Source organism: Mytilus edulis, chromosome 8 (assembly GCF_963676685.1).
Source record: "Mytilus edulis chromosome 8, xbMytEdul2.2, whole genome shotgun sequence".
Taxonomy (NCBI): Eukaryota; Metazoa; Mollusca; class Bivalvia; order Mytilida; family Mytilidae; genus Mytilus; species Mytilus edulis.
In genome coordinates, this window is record NC_092351.1 from 40524721 (window position 1) to 40543572 (window position 18852).

Here is an 18852-nt window from a genome sequence, read left to right on the forward strand (position 1 = left end):
TGCTACGTAGATAGGTATAAAGCTCATGGTTAACTATAGAACTTGACAAAGTTGATAACTAATAATACTTACTTTAAATTAACTACAGCAAAAACATAGACGTATGATTAAGTTTGAAGTGGAAATGAAAACATTTTTTTCTAAAAAAATTTGACATAAAAACTATGAAAAACCAGTCTATATAAAATAGACCTAGGATATCATCACACAAATACATGCAAAAAACTTATAAATAAATCGAAATGATAAAGATAGGTTATCAGGAAGGGCTAACAAATAGGATGCAATATTGGAAAATTACGTAAATTCATAGGGGCATCGGTGGTCAAGTGGTCTATATAGTACTACTGCTGTAATCAATAGCTAGTCAACACTGAGGTTGTGAGTTCAAACCCCGATCGTGCCGGGGCACTCCACTCCAATATTAATTGACTAGAATTGTCAGTTTGCCTATCAAAGATCGTTGATTTTCTGTGGGATCTCCGGCGTCCTCTGCCAATAAAAAAGACTGAAATTCGGGTTTACTAAACAGTTAAATATTAGTTAATATCGATAGGAAAAAGTAAAATAGTAAGAATATCGAACTGCAAGTGAAATTCAAAAAGAAAAGACCTCTATAAAAATTTCAAGCACATCTAACAAATAGAAAACAACTGTCATATTCCTGACTTGGTATAGCTATGAAATCCTCTGAATTTAATAAAGTCGCTTTGAATTCCATTTTTTGAAGAGTATAGCGTAACTAAACATGAAAATTTTAATTTGAATATACACATTTTATATGCTTTCATATGGCTTCTTGTGTTTTAAGAAGAAAACAAGTTCATGAATAGAAATTAACAAAATGTCCAGGCTTAGTATCATTCGTTTTTGATGTCGTTAACTTGAAAAGTTCAGAACAATGCGCACACTTTTAAAACGTTTTTCTTCACATGTCTCCGTTTTTATCGGAATAGTTGCAATGCTTGGAAGATCATTCACCAGCTTAAGTGGCCATTTGGTTTTTTTTTTTATTGAATCAAATAAAAAAAAACCATTCAAGCAATTCTATGTGTTTTGATCGTTCATTTCAGTGACTAAACGTGTCTTTTTTAATGGAACCAGTGAATTGTAATTTCGACTTTCGAAATGCATTGACAATTATGTTCATTAATTTAAATAATTCAGATCTTAAAATTATCATACTTTATAACCGTAACATTATTGAAGATTTACATTTACTCATACCGCCAAAAATCAATTTTTCAAAACGTACAATCCTGGTTTCTATGATGAGTTTATTTACATCAAAACAGAATGATTTTAACATCATGCTGACTACGATATTAAGATAGCATTTTGTGGAAGTCGTTAAATTCAACTGTAATTTTGAATTTTGTAATTTTGATCACAAAGTACTATGGATATATATTACAAAACCCGTTTGTTGTATCTGTTTTCTTTTTTGAAAACATTTTCTGGTAAGTACTATAATTGAGACTTAACATTATTTGTACACATATTAAGAATAAGTTTATATTCTTCAGAGTATACAACAAATATATAAGATCTTTTTTGTTATTCCCGATTCTTTATTTCGTTGATCTTATATTTTTACAATCTTAATTTCTTCTTCTTTTCAAAAGTGTTTCGTTTATATAATTTAGTTAAATTCCAAAATGCTTTGCAACAATTATGATAAGTCTCAAACAATAAATGTTTAACAATTGTATACGTCTTTTTATTATTTCAATTTGTCTTCTTTTTCTATCCTTTGTTTTTATTTTTCCTTTACAAAAAAAAATGGGTTGATTTTGTATGTTACGTTTTAGACTGTCTATTTATATGTTTACAAAATACTTTAAATTTAACAGGATAGAAGAATTGACGACAAATAAAATTTCAGAAAAATGTTTTGTGGATAATTCAAATTTTATAATTCATCACTGACAAGAAAAGTATTGAAAAAGTTCAATGTTTTATGAATATCGATATTTTGAACAAAAACTTATTTAGTATCCAAAATGCTCTCCATAGAACTTCAAAGAAAAAACCTCAACTATAATTTTTAAAATAAGATATATGAACTATCCCGCTGCAAATGTTTGCACCTGTCCTAAAGATTGCTGTTCGGTGTGAACCAAGGTTCCGTGTTGAAGGCCGTACATTGACCTATAATCGTTTACTTTTATAACTTGTCACTTGGATGGAGAGTTGTGCTCATGACCATATGCGTATACTCATATGGTCCGACCATACGCGTATGGTCCGACCGTACGCGTATATGGTCAGACCATATGAGTATATACTCGTTTGGTTATTAACGGGCCGGAACATATGAATATTTGGACCATATGGGTTATTTTAACATATGCATTAGAAACGTTTCATTAATACAATAAATTTTTATCTAACAAAAACCAATGAAAACCATGGGCGGTAATGGTTTATCCTTGTCTTGGGTGTTTTTTTCGGGCAATGCGCGAACAAATTTATGTAGTTTTCGACACATTCAGTCAAATTATTTGTCCTCTACTTTCTATCAAATTCGGGATATGATTTTTTTTTTAAAACACTGTCGACTTTTTCGTCAATTAGTAAAACCGTTGAAATCTTGTGTAGCAGTTCATTAAGATATTTTTAGAAGTTCTCTTTCAAGTAGTCATGTCACTATTCACTCGAAATAACAAATCGGTAATGGCCATCGGTATAAAAGTTTTACTTTAGTTTTGACTAGTTTTTATTTTACTTGAATCTTTTTATCATTGTCATCATATACCTTTGATAGCGTGTTTTTAATGACGTGACAACTCGACGGATCATACCTTGTGAAGAGTTAATTTAGTATTTTAAGTAAACGTGTTAATTAGCCCGACCATACATGTACGGTCGAACCTTACGCGTATAGTCGGACCATATAAGTATTTTACTGCACTCGTTCTATTTGAGCAGTCAAAATGCGTTGACTGTATATTTCTATGTAATATACAGTTACTGACCCGATATAACTTTTCCTCATGAATATTTAAATAGAAGTTGCCGAAACTATATTTGAGTATGCATACGACCTCTTCAACCTGTTTTTTGTTTCCATTGCATTTAACGAAGCGTGGACCGACTCAAACTTATTTCTATTACACCTTTTGGGAAAAGATATTTCACTTGTTAATATTTTTTGTTTGAAAGCTATAAATCTTTATGTTTCATGCTTATTGTTGATATTTTAGTCCATACTCAAACGAATTTGTTCACTAGCGATTGTGGGTTTCGACAGGTAATGTACATTTCATTGTGTTGTATATTTCTCCGCCTGATATGAGGCCTTTTTATAGGTGGATTTTCCCAAATATTTAAATCAAAAAAATAACATTAACACATTAAACAACAATTGAAAATGTTTTTTTTCTAGATTGCAGTATAAAGACAATAATAGTGCATTGACTTGACATATCAACGATATAAGGATTCGGCACGAAACGGGGAAATGATATAAAATACGCGTATGGTCCAAATACTCATATGGTCCGGTACTTATACAAAAAAAACCTGTTATAGATACAGCAGGGGAAAAAACTTTTGTATATTTTTTTTTTTTTTTGGTCTGACTGAATTTCGTTTAGGTACACTGTGACATAACTAATAAAACAAATGTTTATCGAAGAATGTATTATTTGTAGCTGACGAAGCAATCATATTCATATAATCATTTATTATCAAAGGAGATAACTAATATAATTTTGTTACGTAATTTGAATATGAGACCACGACATTGGGGAATTATACTATAAAATGTTAAGATATGGCCATTGTATTTAACTGGGTATGTGATGCCTTTGAGACAGCATTTGAACGAAAAATATGAGAAATTGATCACTGTATTGAATTGGAAATTAATATATGATGACAGATTAGTCAAACAATAACATAAGAAAAGACTTCATTTCATACCTGAATAAACTGATCCGATTGATTGCAAATTCTTAAAGAGACCAAGTCGACCACATTTGTACAAGTTATCAATAGAATGCGCGTTATTGTAAATGTAAATTGTCTCGCTGATATTGAAAATTGATTAAATTTGAAGAACAGCTTTGCACATCAAAATGTTAGTTCACGTCGAGAGATTAACACTAAATTCTTATTTGGAGTTTGCATTTTAAGTAGGTCTTTCGCTTTTGTTTAATTCTAATTAATACCAGAGAAGTCTGTCATTAGTCAACTTTATTGCTACACAGAGACTTCAAATGAGGCATGCCGTTCACAATAAAAAGTACGCATTCTTTTTTTTCCAATTTAACAAACAGCAAGCAGATGATATTTTGTATACATCCAAATGAACATGAGATAAAGGCAACACTAATATACCGTTGTTTAGAAGTCATATATCGATTGAGAGAGAACAAATCTGAATTAAAACTAAAACCGAGGAAAATACATCAACTATAAAAGAAAAACAACAGAACAACAGAAACAATGAAGTACAATAAAAACAAACGACAAACAAACATACATAGAAACGAAATATTAGATAACAACTGCCATATTCCTGAATTGGTACAGTACATGTTAAGAAAACAAGGGTAGGTTGAACCTAGTTGGCTCCAAAACACAATATAACAAGAGGCTGTCACAACGACAGCAAACCGGATTTATTAATATTTATTTGTGTCCTGGCAATATCACAAGAACCATTACTGATGAATGGTGAAAGTGAAAATCGTCAATATCAAATTTGACCTCCATTTTGTCATCAGTATCAACATATTAAAATTTGAAAAGCTTAGATTGAATGGTTCATGAGTAAATGCAACAACGTCAATGGAAACGCCATTTTACAATCTTTCAAGAACCATAACTCCTGAAGGTAAAAGTCAAAATCGTCATTATTGATCTTGACCTCTATTTTGCCATCAGTAACAACATATAAAAATTTCAAAAGCTTTGGTTGAATGGTTTATGAGAAAATACACGGACACGACTGGAAACACCATTTTTCAATCATTCAAGAACCATAACTCCTGAACGGTAAAAGTCAAAATCGACTTTATTAAACTTGACCTCTATTTTGTCATCAGTAACAACATAATAAAATTTGGGAAGCTTTGGTAGAACAGTTCATGCGTAAATGCACGGACACGACTGGAAACTCCATTTTTCAATCTTTCAAGAACCATAACTCCTGAACAGTAAAAGTCAAAATCGTCATTATTGAACTTGACCTCCATTTTGTCATCAGTAACAACATATTAAAATTTGGGAAGCTTTGGTAGAACAGTTCATGCGTAAATGCACGGACATGACTGGAAACTTCATTTTTCAATCTTTCAAGAACCAAAACTCCTGAACGGTAAAATTCAAAATCGCCATTATTGAACTTGACCTTCATTCAGTTGTCAGTAACAACATATTAATATTTTAAAAGCTTTGGTTGAACGGTTCATGAGTTAATGCACGGACAACATTTGATTGCCGCCCGCCCGCCCGCCTGTCCGCCCGGCCGCCCGCCGTACATCCCCAAATCAATAACCGACATTTTTGTCACAAAAATCCGGTTAAAAACAAAACAGAATCAATGTAATACAATAAATAAAAGTATCAAGCGAAATCGTACAAGAGGATTCTTCAAAATTATCGTACAAAAGGAGTATTTCATTTTTTGATAAGGTAGATGTATTTCATTGTGTATAAACTCATCATCGATACCAGGATGAAATTTTGTATTTACGCCAAACGCACGTTTTGTTTGAAAAAGACTCACCAGTGATGCTCGAGTTCAAAAAAGTTGAATAGGCCAAAAAAAAAAGTACAAAGCTGAAGAGCATTGAGGACCAAAATTCCTAAACGTTTTGCCAAAAACAGCTAGGGTAATCAATTCCTAAGGTGGAAAAGCCCTAGAATTTAAAAAATTCAATAGTTTACGTTATATCAGAGTAATATATTTTAATGATCAGATAGTGTAGAAAAATATTTTGTTATGTCATGCATGACTGGTTCATTACGTCTCGGCACACCTCGAAGCACTTTTTTGTAGGTAGAGAGACGGAAGTAGTGAATTTAAACATATTTTATGTTTTGCTTAAATGAATTATATAGATATAGCTATTATCAAGATAAAAAATTTGCAATAAAATTGAGAATGGAAATTGGGAATGTGTCAATGATACAACAACTCAACCAAAAATCAAAAACAGCTGAAGGCCACTGGTGGTTCTACAACACAGCGATAAAATAGCTCATCCAGTTACATGTACTGATTTGCCAGCTTCAAACCTCAAACTTTTTGAAAGATAATGTCGTCATTGTATGAAAATAGTAACAACATCATACCATCTTCAGATATACGAGAAAAACATAACCCGTGTCATATCAACAACTGGTTTTAGACAAAATGTGTATTCCTGGTGCAAAGACTCTATGAGTGAATTAATATTAATATTAAATGATGCCATTTTAATGACATGACAGCGGTATCGTTACCATATCCCATTTAGATAAGTCTGTTTAAAGGTTTGGTTATTTTTGAGGTGAATGCCGATTATTTTTGCTTTGTAAAATATTTTACCGTAAAAAATTGGATGTGTAATACCTGAACCTGCATGTTGATTTTTATTTACGAATGATGTACTTGTATCATAGATTTTGGTATTATGCTTCCCCATACAGATACAGAAATCATGATCCTGGAAAGGGCAGTGTTCATTGTTAGTATTAGCTTTAAATATACATGGACTTATTGTAATCAGTTCTTAAACGGCTTAACCTTAATTGAAAAAAGTGAAATGTATTAGTGACAACATTAGATGCTATAATACCTGCAAAACTATAGTTGGTTTATTTTAGGTGTGATAGTTAAATTTTCATTTTCCACCACAACTATTGGAAACCAAGTTCATACCGCTGGAACACCTGATATACTGAATTTAACGGAGCATTTGGAAAAATATGGCATCGAGGGTTCAAAAATCACTTCTTTTAAATTTCAAGTGAAGGCTAGTAAAGATGCAAATGTATTTTTGTCAAGCTCTACCACAATGGACAGCACAATGCCATTCTACGATGTAAATCTGGGTGCACATGATAATAAAAAAACACAGCTGGTACGACGCCTTGATGATTCTTTATCAACCACGCCATTTACAAAAGAATGGAAAGCTGACGTCGATCGTCATCGTCTAAAAAATACGGAATTTAGAGATTTCTGGGTAAGTTGGTATGGAGGAATTATCAAACATGGACGAGGACCAGTCGTTGGAGATGATATTATTGGTGAATGGGCAGATCCAAACCCGTTTCCGGTTAAAAGTATTGGCGTTTTGAACAGTTTTAATACTCAAGGAGACTGGATAATACACGTCACAGGTAAATATGCATGCCCAGTAGATAAAATATAAAGTATTGAAACTATATGACAGGTTTACCTGCACATGACGAACAAATATAGATGAATTCTTTACTTATTTTTTCGTAACTATACTATAAACAAGTAGCAAGAGTTCTTTTACCTAATCATGAAGCTATGTGAAAGAGGGGCGAAAGATACCAGAGGGATAGTCAAACTCATAAATCGAAAATAAATTGACAACGCCGTGGCTAAAAACTAAAAAGACAAACAGACAAATAATAGAACACATGAAACAACATAGAAAAATAAAGACTAAGCAACAAGAACCCCACCAAAAACTGGGGGTGATCTCAGATGCTGCAGAAGGGTAAACTGGTCGCTTTTAAATAGTTTGTATCTTTTTTATACAAAGTTATTTACCATATATACACACAACCGTACACACACCACAAAACTCACATAATCAAAAATCAAAACACATACGCCTGGCCTTGTGCGTTCAGTTCGACTCTGAACAATGTTACATGTTCATTCCAATGTTTAATCGCATATAGTACTGACTGTGTGTGTAACTGTTAAGCAAATAATAATGAGTTGCATATATTTTGTTCAATTAAGTCTTTCAGAATGGGTTTTTGTTTGATTATTTGATCACCCCAGTCGGCGCACCTCTGGAGGTTGTAGTGGACAGCGCCGAAACAGCCGAGGAAGGAGGATTCACCTGAAGACGGAACCACGCATCTTTCCAACAGGATGTATTAAGGTAATTTAACCTTGGAAACCAGTGACAGCCAGGAAAGTCTGGATGACAACTGAGAACAGAACAGTGACAACCTGGAGAGACAGGAGACTTTCAGGAGAGACTGGGATCAAGGGGTGCAGAGGCTTGGCAGGCCAAAGCACAGCTTCTGTGAGGAAGAACCCATTTCATCTAGCTATGGAACGATATATAATAAGACACCCCCAAGGTTGTGCGAGAGCGGGGGAGGATGAGCAACCTACAGGATTGGTAACACCGGAAACGACACAGGACCGAACAAGGACTACGAATTTGAACAACGTAAATGTATGCATCTGTGGGAAAGTTTGCAAGAACCAACGTGGTCTGAAGATACATATGGGAAAAATGAAATGCAAGCCAAATCAGAGCATAACACAACGCACAGGGCAGCCTGGTGAGACGGAGGAGGAGGTGGTTCAGGATACAAACCACAGCGACCACAGCCTCCATGTGTTATACAATGAAGAGAACAGCATGGTAGAGAGGAATCAACAGGAGGGTTTAGACAACATCAGACAGCCACAAGAGCCAAAAAGAACATCAGACACAAGTGAGAACAACATTAGAAGAAAGAGAGTAAAATGGCCCAACAATAAAAGTAAAAGTGAATGGCAACAGTTTGATGAGGATGTGGATGCAATTTTGAACACAGCATTGGCAGGTAACATAGACAGGAAGATAGAATCGATGACATCATTTATCTACAACATAGGTATGGACAGATTTGGTGCAGACGTGAAAGGGGTGGTGAGACGAGAGGGTCAAAAGAACAGACGAGAATCCAAAATAGCAAAGATGAGGAAAGACCTTAGGCAACTTAAGAAAAGATATAATCAGGCATCAGAGGATGAAAAACCAGCATTATCTGAACTGAGGGACACCATCAGGAAGAAACTCAAGATCACAAGGAGAGCAGAGAGAACTAGGAAAAGGAGGAAGAAGAGAGAGAAAGCAAGAGCTCAATTTACATCAGATCCTTTCCAATTTACATCAAGATTGCTGGGGAAGAAAGGATCAGGACAACTGAAAGCTAGTAAAGAGGAAGTAGAGGAATATTTAAGAGAAATGCACAGTGATCCAAAAAGGGAAGAAGAACTACCGGAGATAGAACAACTAATATGCCCGGAAGATTCAGAGCAGGCTTTTGATGAATCACCACCAAAGTTGAAAGAGGTAGTAGATGTCATCAGGAAAGGAAGGGCAGCATCAGCACCAGGACCAAATGGAGTACCATATAAAGTATACAAGAACTGTCAGAGAATTACAAGACGTCTATGGAAACTGATAAGAGTCATTTGGAGAAGAGGTCGCCTAGCAGAGAGTTGGCACAAGGCAGAATGGTGCTTTATACCAAAGGAAGAGAAGTCAGAGACACTGAAACAGTTTAGAACAATCTCACTGTTAAATGTGGAAGGAAAGATATTTCTTGCTATACTTGCCAAAAGGATGACAAATTACATGCTGAGCAACGAGTACATTGACATTGCAGTACAGAAAGGAGGGGTACCAGGTGTATCAGGCTGTATTGAACACACAAGCGTATTATCACAGATAATCCGAGAAGCGAAAGATTCAAAGGGAGAGCTCGCAGTCGTCTGGTTGGATTTAGCGAATGCATATGGGACAGTACCACACAAGTTAGTTGAGTTGATGCTGGAGAGATACCATGTACCAGACGGAGTAAGAGAGCTGATAAAAGAGTACTTCAACCATCTGCAGCTGAGATTTACCGTTGGAGATTTTACAACATCATGGCAACGTTTAGAAGTGGGAATAGTGACAGGATGCACAATATATGTCATCCTTTTCTCAGCAGCAATGAATTTGATTGTGAAGTCAGTAGAGAAGAAGAGCAGAGGCCCATGGATGATGTCTGGAGTACGGCAACCACCAGGAAGGGTATTCATGGATGATATGACAATAAGCACAAAGACAGTTATTGAAGCCAGGTGGACACTACAAGAGCTTGATAAGATGATCACCTGGGCAAGAATGAAAGTGAAGCCTAGCAAATCCAGAAGTTTGGTGGTGAAGAATGGTAAAGTTAAGGAGGAAAGGTTTAAAATAGGAGATGAGATAATACCAACAGTCTCAGAGAAGCCAGTTAAGTGCCTCGGAAAATGGTTCAAAAACACCTAGTCAGATAAGTTGAATGTGGAAGATACATATAAGCAGTTGGACGACTGGTTAAAGGCAGTAGATAAGAGTGGACTACCAGGAAAGTACAAGGCATGGATTTACCAGCATGGGATATTGCCTCGGCTGCTGTGGCCACTTCTCGTGTATGATGTACCAATGACAACAGTAGAGGGAATGGAAAGAATATCAAACAGTTACTTACGTAGATGGCTTGGAGTACCACGCAGTTTCAGCAGTGTGGGCCTATACAGTTTAGGAAGCAAGTTACAGCTACCACTCAAGTCAATCACTGAGGAATTCAAGGTGACCAAGGTTAGACAACATCTGACGCTAAAAAACAGCAGGGATGAGAAAGTGCGGTCAGCAAAAGTAGAAATAAGAACAGGACGGAAGTGGTCGACAAAGAAGACAATAGAAGATGCTGAATCACGATTGAAACACAGTGAGATAGTTGGCAGAGTTGCAGTTGGAAGACAGGGGCTGGATGTTACACCTACATCAAAATAGAGAACAGCAACAATGGAAGAAAAAAGACAACTGGTACAGAAAGAAGTAAGATCAATGGAAGAAGAAAGTAGAATGGTAAAGGCAGTGAGTATGAAGAAACAAGGAAGCTGGTTAAACTGGGAAGGAGCAAGACAGCAGAAGTTAGGATGGAATGAGATCTGGAAGATGGAGCCACATAGGTTGCAATTCAAGCTGAAGTCAGTATATGATGTATTGCCAAGCCCAACAAATCTAGCAACATGGGGATTGATAGATGACCCAAAGTGTGTTCCTTGTGGTAAGCCAGCAAACTTGGAGCATATATTATCTTCATGCTCGAGTGCTTTGAAAGACGGGAGGTATACGTGGCGACACGACAAGGTATTAGGGACACTAGCAGACACCCTAGAGAGAAACATCAAGAAGCCAAGGAAAAACAAGGAAGGCCTTACTTTTGTCAATTTTGTTAAGGAAGGAGAGAAAGGACAGAAGAAGAAGGTGGAAGGAAGTGGTTTACTGGTAACAGCAACTGATTGGCAAATGTTGGTGGATCTGAAGCAGAAGTTACAATTCCCGCCACAGATTGCAGTAACAAACCAGAGACCTGACATCGTCATTTGGTCTGCCTCAACAAAACAGGCAATCCTGCTGGAACTAACCGTGCCATGGGAAGAAAGAATAGAAGATGCCAACGAAAGAAAGAGATTGAAGTATCAAGACCTACTTGCAGAATGTAGAGACAATGGATGGAGGGTATGGTTATTTCCAGAGGAAGTGGGAAGCAGATGGTTTGTAGGACAGTCTATGTGGCAAGCATTGAGAGCACTTGGTATTGATGAAGGGGAAAGAAGGAAGCTAATTGGTAATTTGTGTAAAGAGGCAGAAACAGCATCGATGTGGTTATGGAAAAAAAGGTCAGAACAGTGGAAGCAGAAAGTGTAGAGGCAGGGATGGATAGCCATGTGGTTTCTGGCTGGGACTTGATCACCCCAGTCGGCGCACCTCTGGAGGTTGTAGTGGTCAGCGCCGAAACAGCCGAGGAAGGAGGAGTCACCTGAAGACGGAACCACGCATCTTTCCAACAGGATGTATTAAGGTAAGTATTAATATATATCTCTTTTTTTAATTAACTGTTTATTCTGACTCATACTTGAATGATACATGCAACATATTTAATTATGCTTTAAAAAGATTTAAACTCAAATCATATGCATGTCTTTTGTAGCTTATGGAAATGCCTCGACCCATTTCATCAATTGCAGTCCATCAACAGAGAGAGTTGACCTTAACATATATAAACCAGTGATGATGCTTTCTGAAACGGTGTGTGCAATGCAATGTAAATCAGATGAACACTGTATGGGCTTCAACTACAAGGATAACAGGTAATGGGATTTATTTTAAGTATATGCAGAAATCTTTATAGAGGGTGTTAAAGGTGTTTTTTTGTACAACGTATTTTGCCATTTTTATTTCACGTGCAGCCGTGAAAAATTGTTATTCACCGTGTTTCGTGAAATCGGTAAAAACATCAACGTGCAAGACATTTTTAATTGTTCGTTCATCGTGAAATGGCAATTTTATTTCGCGTTCTTCCATGCAGATACCCCCATTACGCTCGTTATAGAAAAAGGTGCATATAATCGGATTTTCTATGTCACTCAAAATACAAATGACAAACACTTTTTATTGAATACACAAAAGATCACAAAATTGAGATTAACTCTAATAATAATCTTTCTTTTAAAGGTCACTTTCACTCTCTTATTGATAGCTGTTGAAACATATATAATAACTAAAACTTGAATTGAATTTCATGCCAAATTAGGGTACAACTGATTCATGTGATTTATAAAAACAAATACGAATATATTATTATAATTTTTTTTCATTTCATAACTTGTGATATGAAGCTTTAACAAATTATTTTATCATTATCAAATATAATGAACTGCATATCAATACACAAAAAGCCAATATGAGATCGCACACAGGCAGTTTTACATATTTTTTTTTCTTTTGTTTTTGCGCTGATTTTTTCAAAGCGTTTTTTTTAGATGTTTCATTTGCTCAAATATATTTTTTTTTATCTTTTACAAACAGCAAGGAATGTGTCTTAGACAATGTTTTATTTTGATTTACAGTTGTGAACTGCTTTCATTCGAACCAGGAGTCGTCACTGCTATTCCGAAGATATCAGCAACTGGATGGAGGTTTTTTACAAAGTGTTATGTAAAGCGTAATGCATGTTTTGCTTGTTTATTGTGAAGCAACTGTTAACATTGTAACAGAAATATGGCTGTTTACATATATCATTTTTAGCTCATCTGGCCCACAGGGCCAGGTGAGCTTTTCTCATCACTTGGCGTCCGTCGTCCGTTGTCGTCTGTTAACTTTTACAAAAATCTTCTCCTCGGCAACTACTGGGCCAAATTTAACCATACTTGGCAACAATCATCATTGGGGTATCTAGTTTATAAAACGTGTCTGGTGACCCGCCAAACCAAACAAGATGGCCGCCATGGCTAAAAATAGAACATAGGGGTAAAATGTATACTTTGGCTTATAACTCTGAAACCAAAGCATTTAGAGCAATCTGACATGGAGTAAATTGTTTACCAAGTCAAGATCTATCTGCCCTGAAATTTTCAGATGAATCAGACAACCGGTTGTTGGGTTGTTGCCTCTGAATTGATAATTTTAAGGAAATTTTGCCGTTATCGGTTATTATCTTGAATGTTATTATAGATAGACTGTAAACAGCAATAATGTTCAGAAAAGTAAGATCTACAAGTAAGTCAACATGACCGAAATGGTCAGTTGACCCCTTTAAGAGTTATGCCCTTTATAGTCATTTTTCACCAATTTTTCGTAAATTTTTGTAATGTATTACAAAAATCTTCTCCTCTGAATCTACTGGGCCAAGTTTAACCATACTTGGCCACAATCATCATTGGGGTATCTAGTTTAAAAAATGTGTGCGGTGACCAAGCCAACCAACCAAGATGGCCGCCATGGCTAAAAATAGAAAATAGGGTAAAATGTAGATTTTGGCTTATAACTCTGAAACCAAAGCATTTAGAGCAAATCTAACAAATGGGGTTAAATTTATTATCAAGTCAATATCTATCTGCCCTGAAATTTTCAGATGAATTGAACAACTGGTTGTTGGGTTGCTGCCACCCAATTGGTAATTTTGAAGGAAAATTTGCAGTTTTTTGTTATTATCTTGAATATTATTATAGATAGAGATAAACTGTAAACAGCAATAATGTTCAGCAAAGTAGGATCTACAAATAAGTCAACATGACTAAAAAGTCAGATGACCCCTTAAGGAGTTAATGCCCTTTTTAGTAATTTTTTAACAATTTGCATTAATTTAGTAAGTTTTCACAATATATTTTCCTCTGTAACTAAAGGGTCAAGTCCATTACTGATAGAGAAAATTGTAAGTAGAAGAATGTTTAGTAAAGTAATATCTACAAACACATCACCATCACCAAAACACAATTTTGTCATGAATCCATCTGTGTCCTTTGTTTAATATGCACATAGACCAAGGTGAGCGACACAGGCTCTTAAGAGCCTCTATTTATTCTTGTTCTGTGAAATTTCACTTTATAACATGATTAACTTTAACATGTTTCAGTTTCAATCAAAACCTGCGCTGCAACCCATTTTAGTTATATGTCTAGAAATCCATATCATATTTTATACTGACATTTTAATTGTGATCTTAACGCAAGTTCTAACGTCTAATCATAGCATTTATTCATTAGTTATAGATATTTCTTATTAATGTGCTTTGTCTGTGTGCCTTTTTGTGTTTATTTTTTGCATGTGACGTGACTCTGTACTTATACATCCCGTCATTGTGTTATTGTTTCATGCTAACTGTTTGTTTGTATAGTGATTAAGATTATGACACAACGTATGACTGCTGTATCCCTGTTTTCGACCTTTTTACCGAAGATGTCTGTTTACTTTGTTAACACATGTCAATATAATGGACTTCCATGCGACTGTCATACAAGAGAGAGGTTTGGCTAGCTATAAAACTAGGTTTAATCCATCGTTTTCTACCTGTACCAAGTCAGGAATATGACAGTTGTTTTCCATTCGTTTGATATTCTTTGAATTTTCCACGGAGTTCAGTATCTAATGTGCTTTTACTTTTGACACATAAAATTTACGCTACACAGACATATTTCCTGAAGTGTTTGTAGATATGTTCTCTCCATTTGTTTCTTTTAATTATTTAAACAGCTTTATGTTAAATCATCTTGACATTTCCTATTTCATACCTCTAGACTGGAAAAGGGGAAAAACAGATATATATATATATAGCCTTTGCTCATATAAATGTTGTAATGTACGTTAGTACATGATACCTTTTTGCAATGTTGTTATAGTCATGCACAACAAAGCTATAAAGTCATATATTCAAATGTTTTGTACCGATCTACACTTTCACAAAAGATGATTAATGATACTTTAAATTAATTATAAGAATTTTCATATATTTAACATTTACATAATTTGTTATGATTCATTTCGATATATCTGTGTTGTTCCCTCTGTTAACCTTTACTTTAGCTTATTAAACAAATAGAAAATGTTTTCTTATGTATTATTTACTCTTTCGAAGTGTCAATTAAGAAGGGTTGTGAATTCGAATGATTGAATATATATGCACACAAATAAGAAAAAAAACTGAGATGTAGTATGATAATTCTCCAACTGAAATCAAATTACGTAGAAACTGAAGTCAAAGAAAAAGAACGATTTAAAATATCTTCACACGAATTGGAAAAGAAGAGCAAAATGTAGTATGATTAACAATGAGATAATTCTCCAGGAGGGATCAAATTACGTTGAATTTACCATCTATAGGTCACTGTTCGGCTTTGAGCAATACGTTCAACGCGCACTGTGCAGCATTGCGAAAATCCCGATGTCACAAATGTTCAACAATTCAAACGAGACTATAATGATAGAAAAAAACATGATATACAGCAAAAAAAAACTAAACAAAAGAATCATGACTTATTTAGGGATACAACTTGTTCTCCGAGGGGAAGTCGCGAGGGAACCATAGTGGTCCTTGCTAGTCTTATATTTCTTCTCATCGTATTACAGCTAGTAGACCTTCCTCCCAAATGATTGACTTATTTGCTATTTATTCCTAAAATTGGATTTATCAACGCTTCGGGGTATTCAACAATTTTATATTATTATATCATTAAGCTTTTTCATGCCCATATTGTGACGTCCTCATTAAACAATTCGGGAACATTGCTAAAGTTATATTCAAGTAGATAGATTGTTTTTAACAAAGATATGTGTGTGATACATTGGTAGTCAATTAAAGTTGGAGTCAACAGTCAACTGGGAGAATGGGGATCGAACTCTGAAATGCGCCATGATTCAATCATTCTACTAATGAAAGTTACTTGTTTTTTGTTTGATATATATGGTTTTGTGTCCCGTTATGTAAACTGAAGATACCAAGAGGTTTAAAAAAGAATCGATAAAAATAATACAAACAGTAGCTACAGACTAGTGATTATTTCATTTAAATATACTTTTATGCATCTGGTATTCTGTCTAGTCGATGAAAACTTTCATATGTCTTTTTTACTGTCAAACCAAGTGCATGTCGATTATAATATTTTCATGTAGTTATTTCTGTCGCTAGGTTGCTGCCTCATTATCGTTAACATAATATTTTCTGTAAAGATTCTATCTGCAAAAATCCAATAATTAGCTACAGAGTAACGTCACCGCTAACAATTTGTCTGCATGTTTCAGCTCTGGTTTTTCCAATGAAGACATTTTTTATGTCTCACATTTGAGGTTCATACTCTACAAAATGAAGCAGAAGTTAATCATTGGAAGCACATCTTAGCGGTTACACAACAATCTATTTATTCGGAACTGCTCAGACATTATATGAAGTCATACATGTCATAAGGCACATAGGAAAATATCACATTTTAAAACCTATGATTTTTCAACATGCTTTATACAGATTTGTCCAACATACAACTTTGTCCCACAATGTGCCAATTATCTAAGAAATATGAATAAAATATTTCATATAGTTCACTATAAAGGAAAATGACATCATCAATAATTTATGTCACCAATTTGTATGTGAAAATAAATAGAATAATGTAGTTTATATACATAAAAATTAGAGGAACAATATTTGTAGAAAACTGAGCAGGTCATTTAAAAAAAAAATCTATTCAGTTCTATCCTGCTTTTTTAAAATTTATAATGCATAAGATTATACTTTTCCTGCATGTTTTAACTGTTTACCTTTGCATTATGTCTAATGAAAGTTTTAACAGCATACAAGCTACAAAAACTATGTTTCGATGTATTATTCTTTCACTACAGATGAAGCTATCGTTGGAATTCATGTCTTCCATTCTTTTTGGAAAATCTTTGTATCTTCAATTTTCATAATGGGCAACAAATTAAGACAACAGAAGTATACCGCTGTTTTAAAATATATGATATATATATATCAAACAAAAAACTGGATAAATCATACCCATATTCTTCTCATTTTTTATACGCCCGTCTTTTAGACAGGACGTATTATGGTATACCGTTGTCCGTCCGTCCGTCCGTCCGTCGTCCACACTTCGGACAATAACTCAAAAACACTTTCACCAATTTCCATGAAACTTAAGTGAATTGTTTATATCTATTGACATAAGCTCCCTTTCGGTTTTTTTAATTTCAGATTTTAAGTTTTGGATTTATGGGGCTTTATTCATAAAAAGGGGGGATTTTCAACACTTCGGACAATAACTCAAAAAGGCTTTCACCAATGTCCATGAAACTTTGGTGAATTGTTTATATCTATTGATGTAAGCTCCATTTCAATTTTTATAACTTTCAGATTTTAAGTTTTGGATTTATGGGGCTTTATTCATAAAAAAGGGGGGATTTTCAACACTTCGGACAATAACTCAAAAAGGCTTTTACCAATGTCCATGAAACTTTGGTGATTTGTTTATATCTATTGATGTAAGCTCCCTTTCAATTTTTATAAATTTCAGATTTTACATTTCCGTGTTATGAATTTTTATGCTTAAAAAAGGGGGGATTTTCCAATTTTGGGACAATAACTAACACTTTCACAAAATGTTATGCAACTTTGATAAATTGTTTATATCTATTGACATAAGCTCCCTTTCCATTTTTATAAATTTTAGATTTTACGTTTTCTTAAGTAATGAATTTTTATACTTTAAAAAGGGGGATTTTATGAAACTTTGGTGAATATATTAATGTAACATCCCTTTTGATTTGTATATATATTTCTAGTTGATCATATAAATTCATTTAAAGCATAAAAGACAAGTTAAAAGAGCAACAGGCGTATCATGCGCTAAAGCGCAGCCCTTTATTTCTATTCAGTTTTGTTATTTCGTTCTTACTTTTTTTTTCTTTACTTTATTATGCATAACATTACACCTAAGCTGCATGTTTTAAAGGTATACATGTGTATTGCGCATCAATATGAAAATATTGGGTAAACGTTTATGAGACAGAAACTTAGTGAAAGAAATAACTAAAAGACATGCGCTCGGTTTGACAGTTAAAAAAACATATGCGAGTTGGCATCGACTAGAAAGCATACCAGCTACAAAAACAATGTTTAAACGAACTATTAGCTCGGCTGAAGATATCGTTTGTATTCTTTTCTTTGATTCCTTTTGAAAAATATTTGTATCTTCAATATACATAACGGGAAACAAAACTTTATATATCAAACAAAAAACTAGATAAAGTGAACATCAGGTTTCTCATTTGTAAAATGATTGCTTCATGTCGTGTTTAAGAGTTCGAACTCCGCTCGTGTAGGTGCATTTTGACTCAAACATTAATTGAATAGCTATAATTGAAAGATTTCCAGTCGAATATGACACTGAACATTAAAAAGATTAAGCATATAAAAATGTCAAATACCTTGAGGCATTGATAAATTTAATTGCAGATAAAGCTCAGGTCAAGCATTTGGGAAGAAAGTTAAAAGTTACATTAAGATGTGCATTGTGCATCAACATGAAAGTATTGTGTAAACGTTAATTAGACACCAACCTAG

The 18852-nt window shown here is 34.4% G+C and overlaps 1 protein-coding gene across 1 annotated transcript; it reads left to right on the top strand.

Annotated features, from left to right (window-relative positions):
* The first annotated feature begins 1246 nt into the window (after positions 1–1246).
* LOC139485564 (C3 and PZP-like alpha-2-macroglobulin domain-containing protein 8) lies at positions 1247–15347 on the top strand. Its single transcript, XM_071270147.1, has 4 exons — positions 1247–1460; positions 6820–7338; positions 11953–12112; positions 12872–15347. The coding sequence occupies exons 1-4, from the start codon at positions 1400–1402 to the stop codon at positions 12993–12995; spliced, it is 864 nt and encodes a 287-aa protein (XP_071126248.1). The 5' UTR covers positions 1247–1399; the 3' UTR covers positions 12996–15347.
* The last annotated feature ends 3505 nt before the right edge of the window (positions 15348–18852 follow it).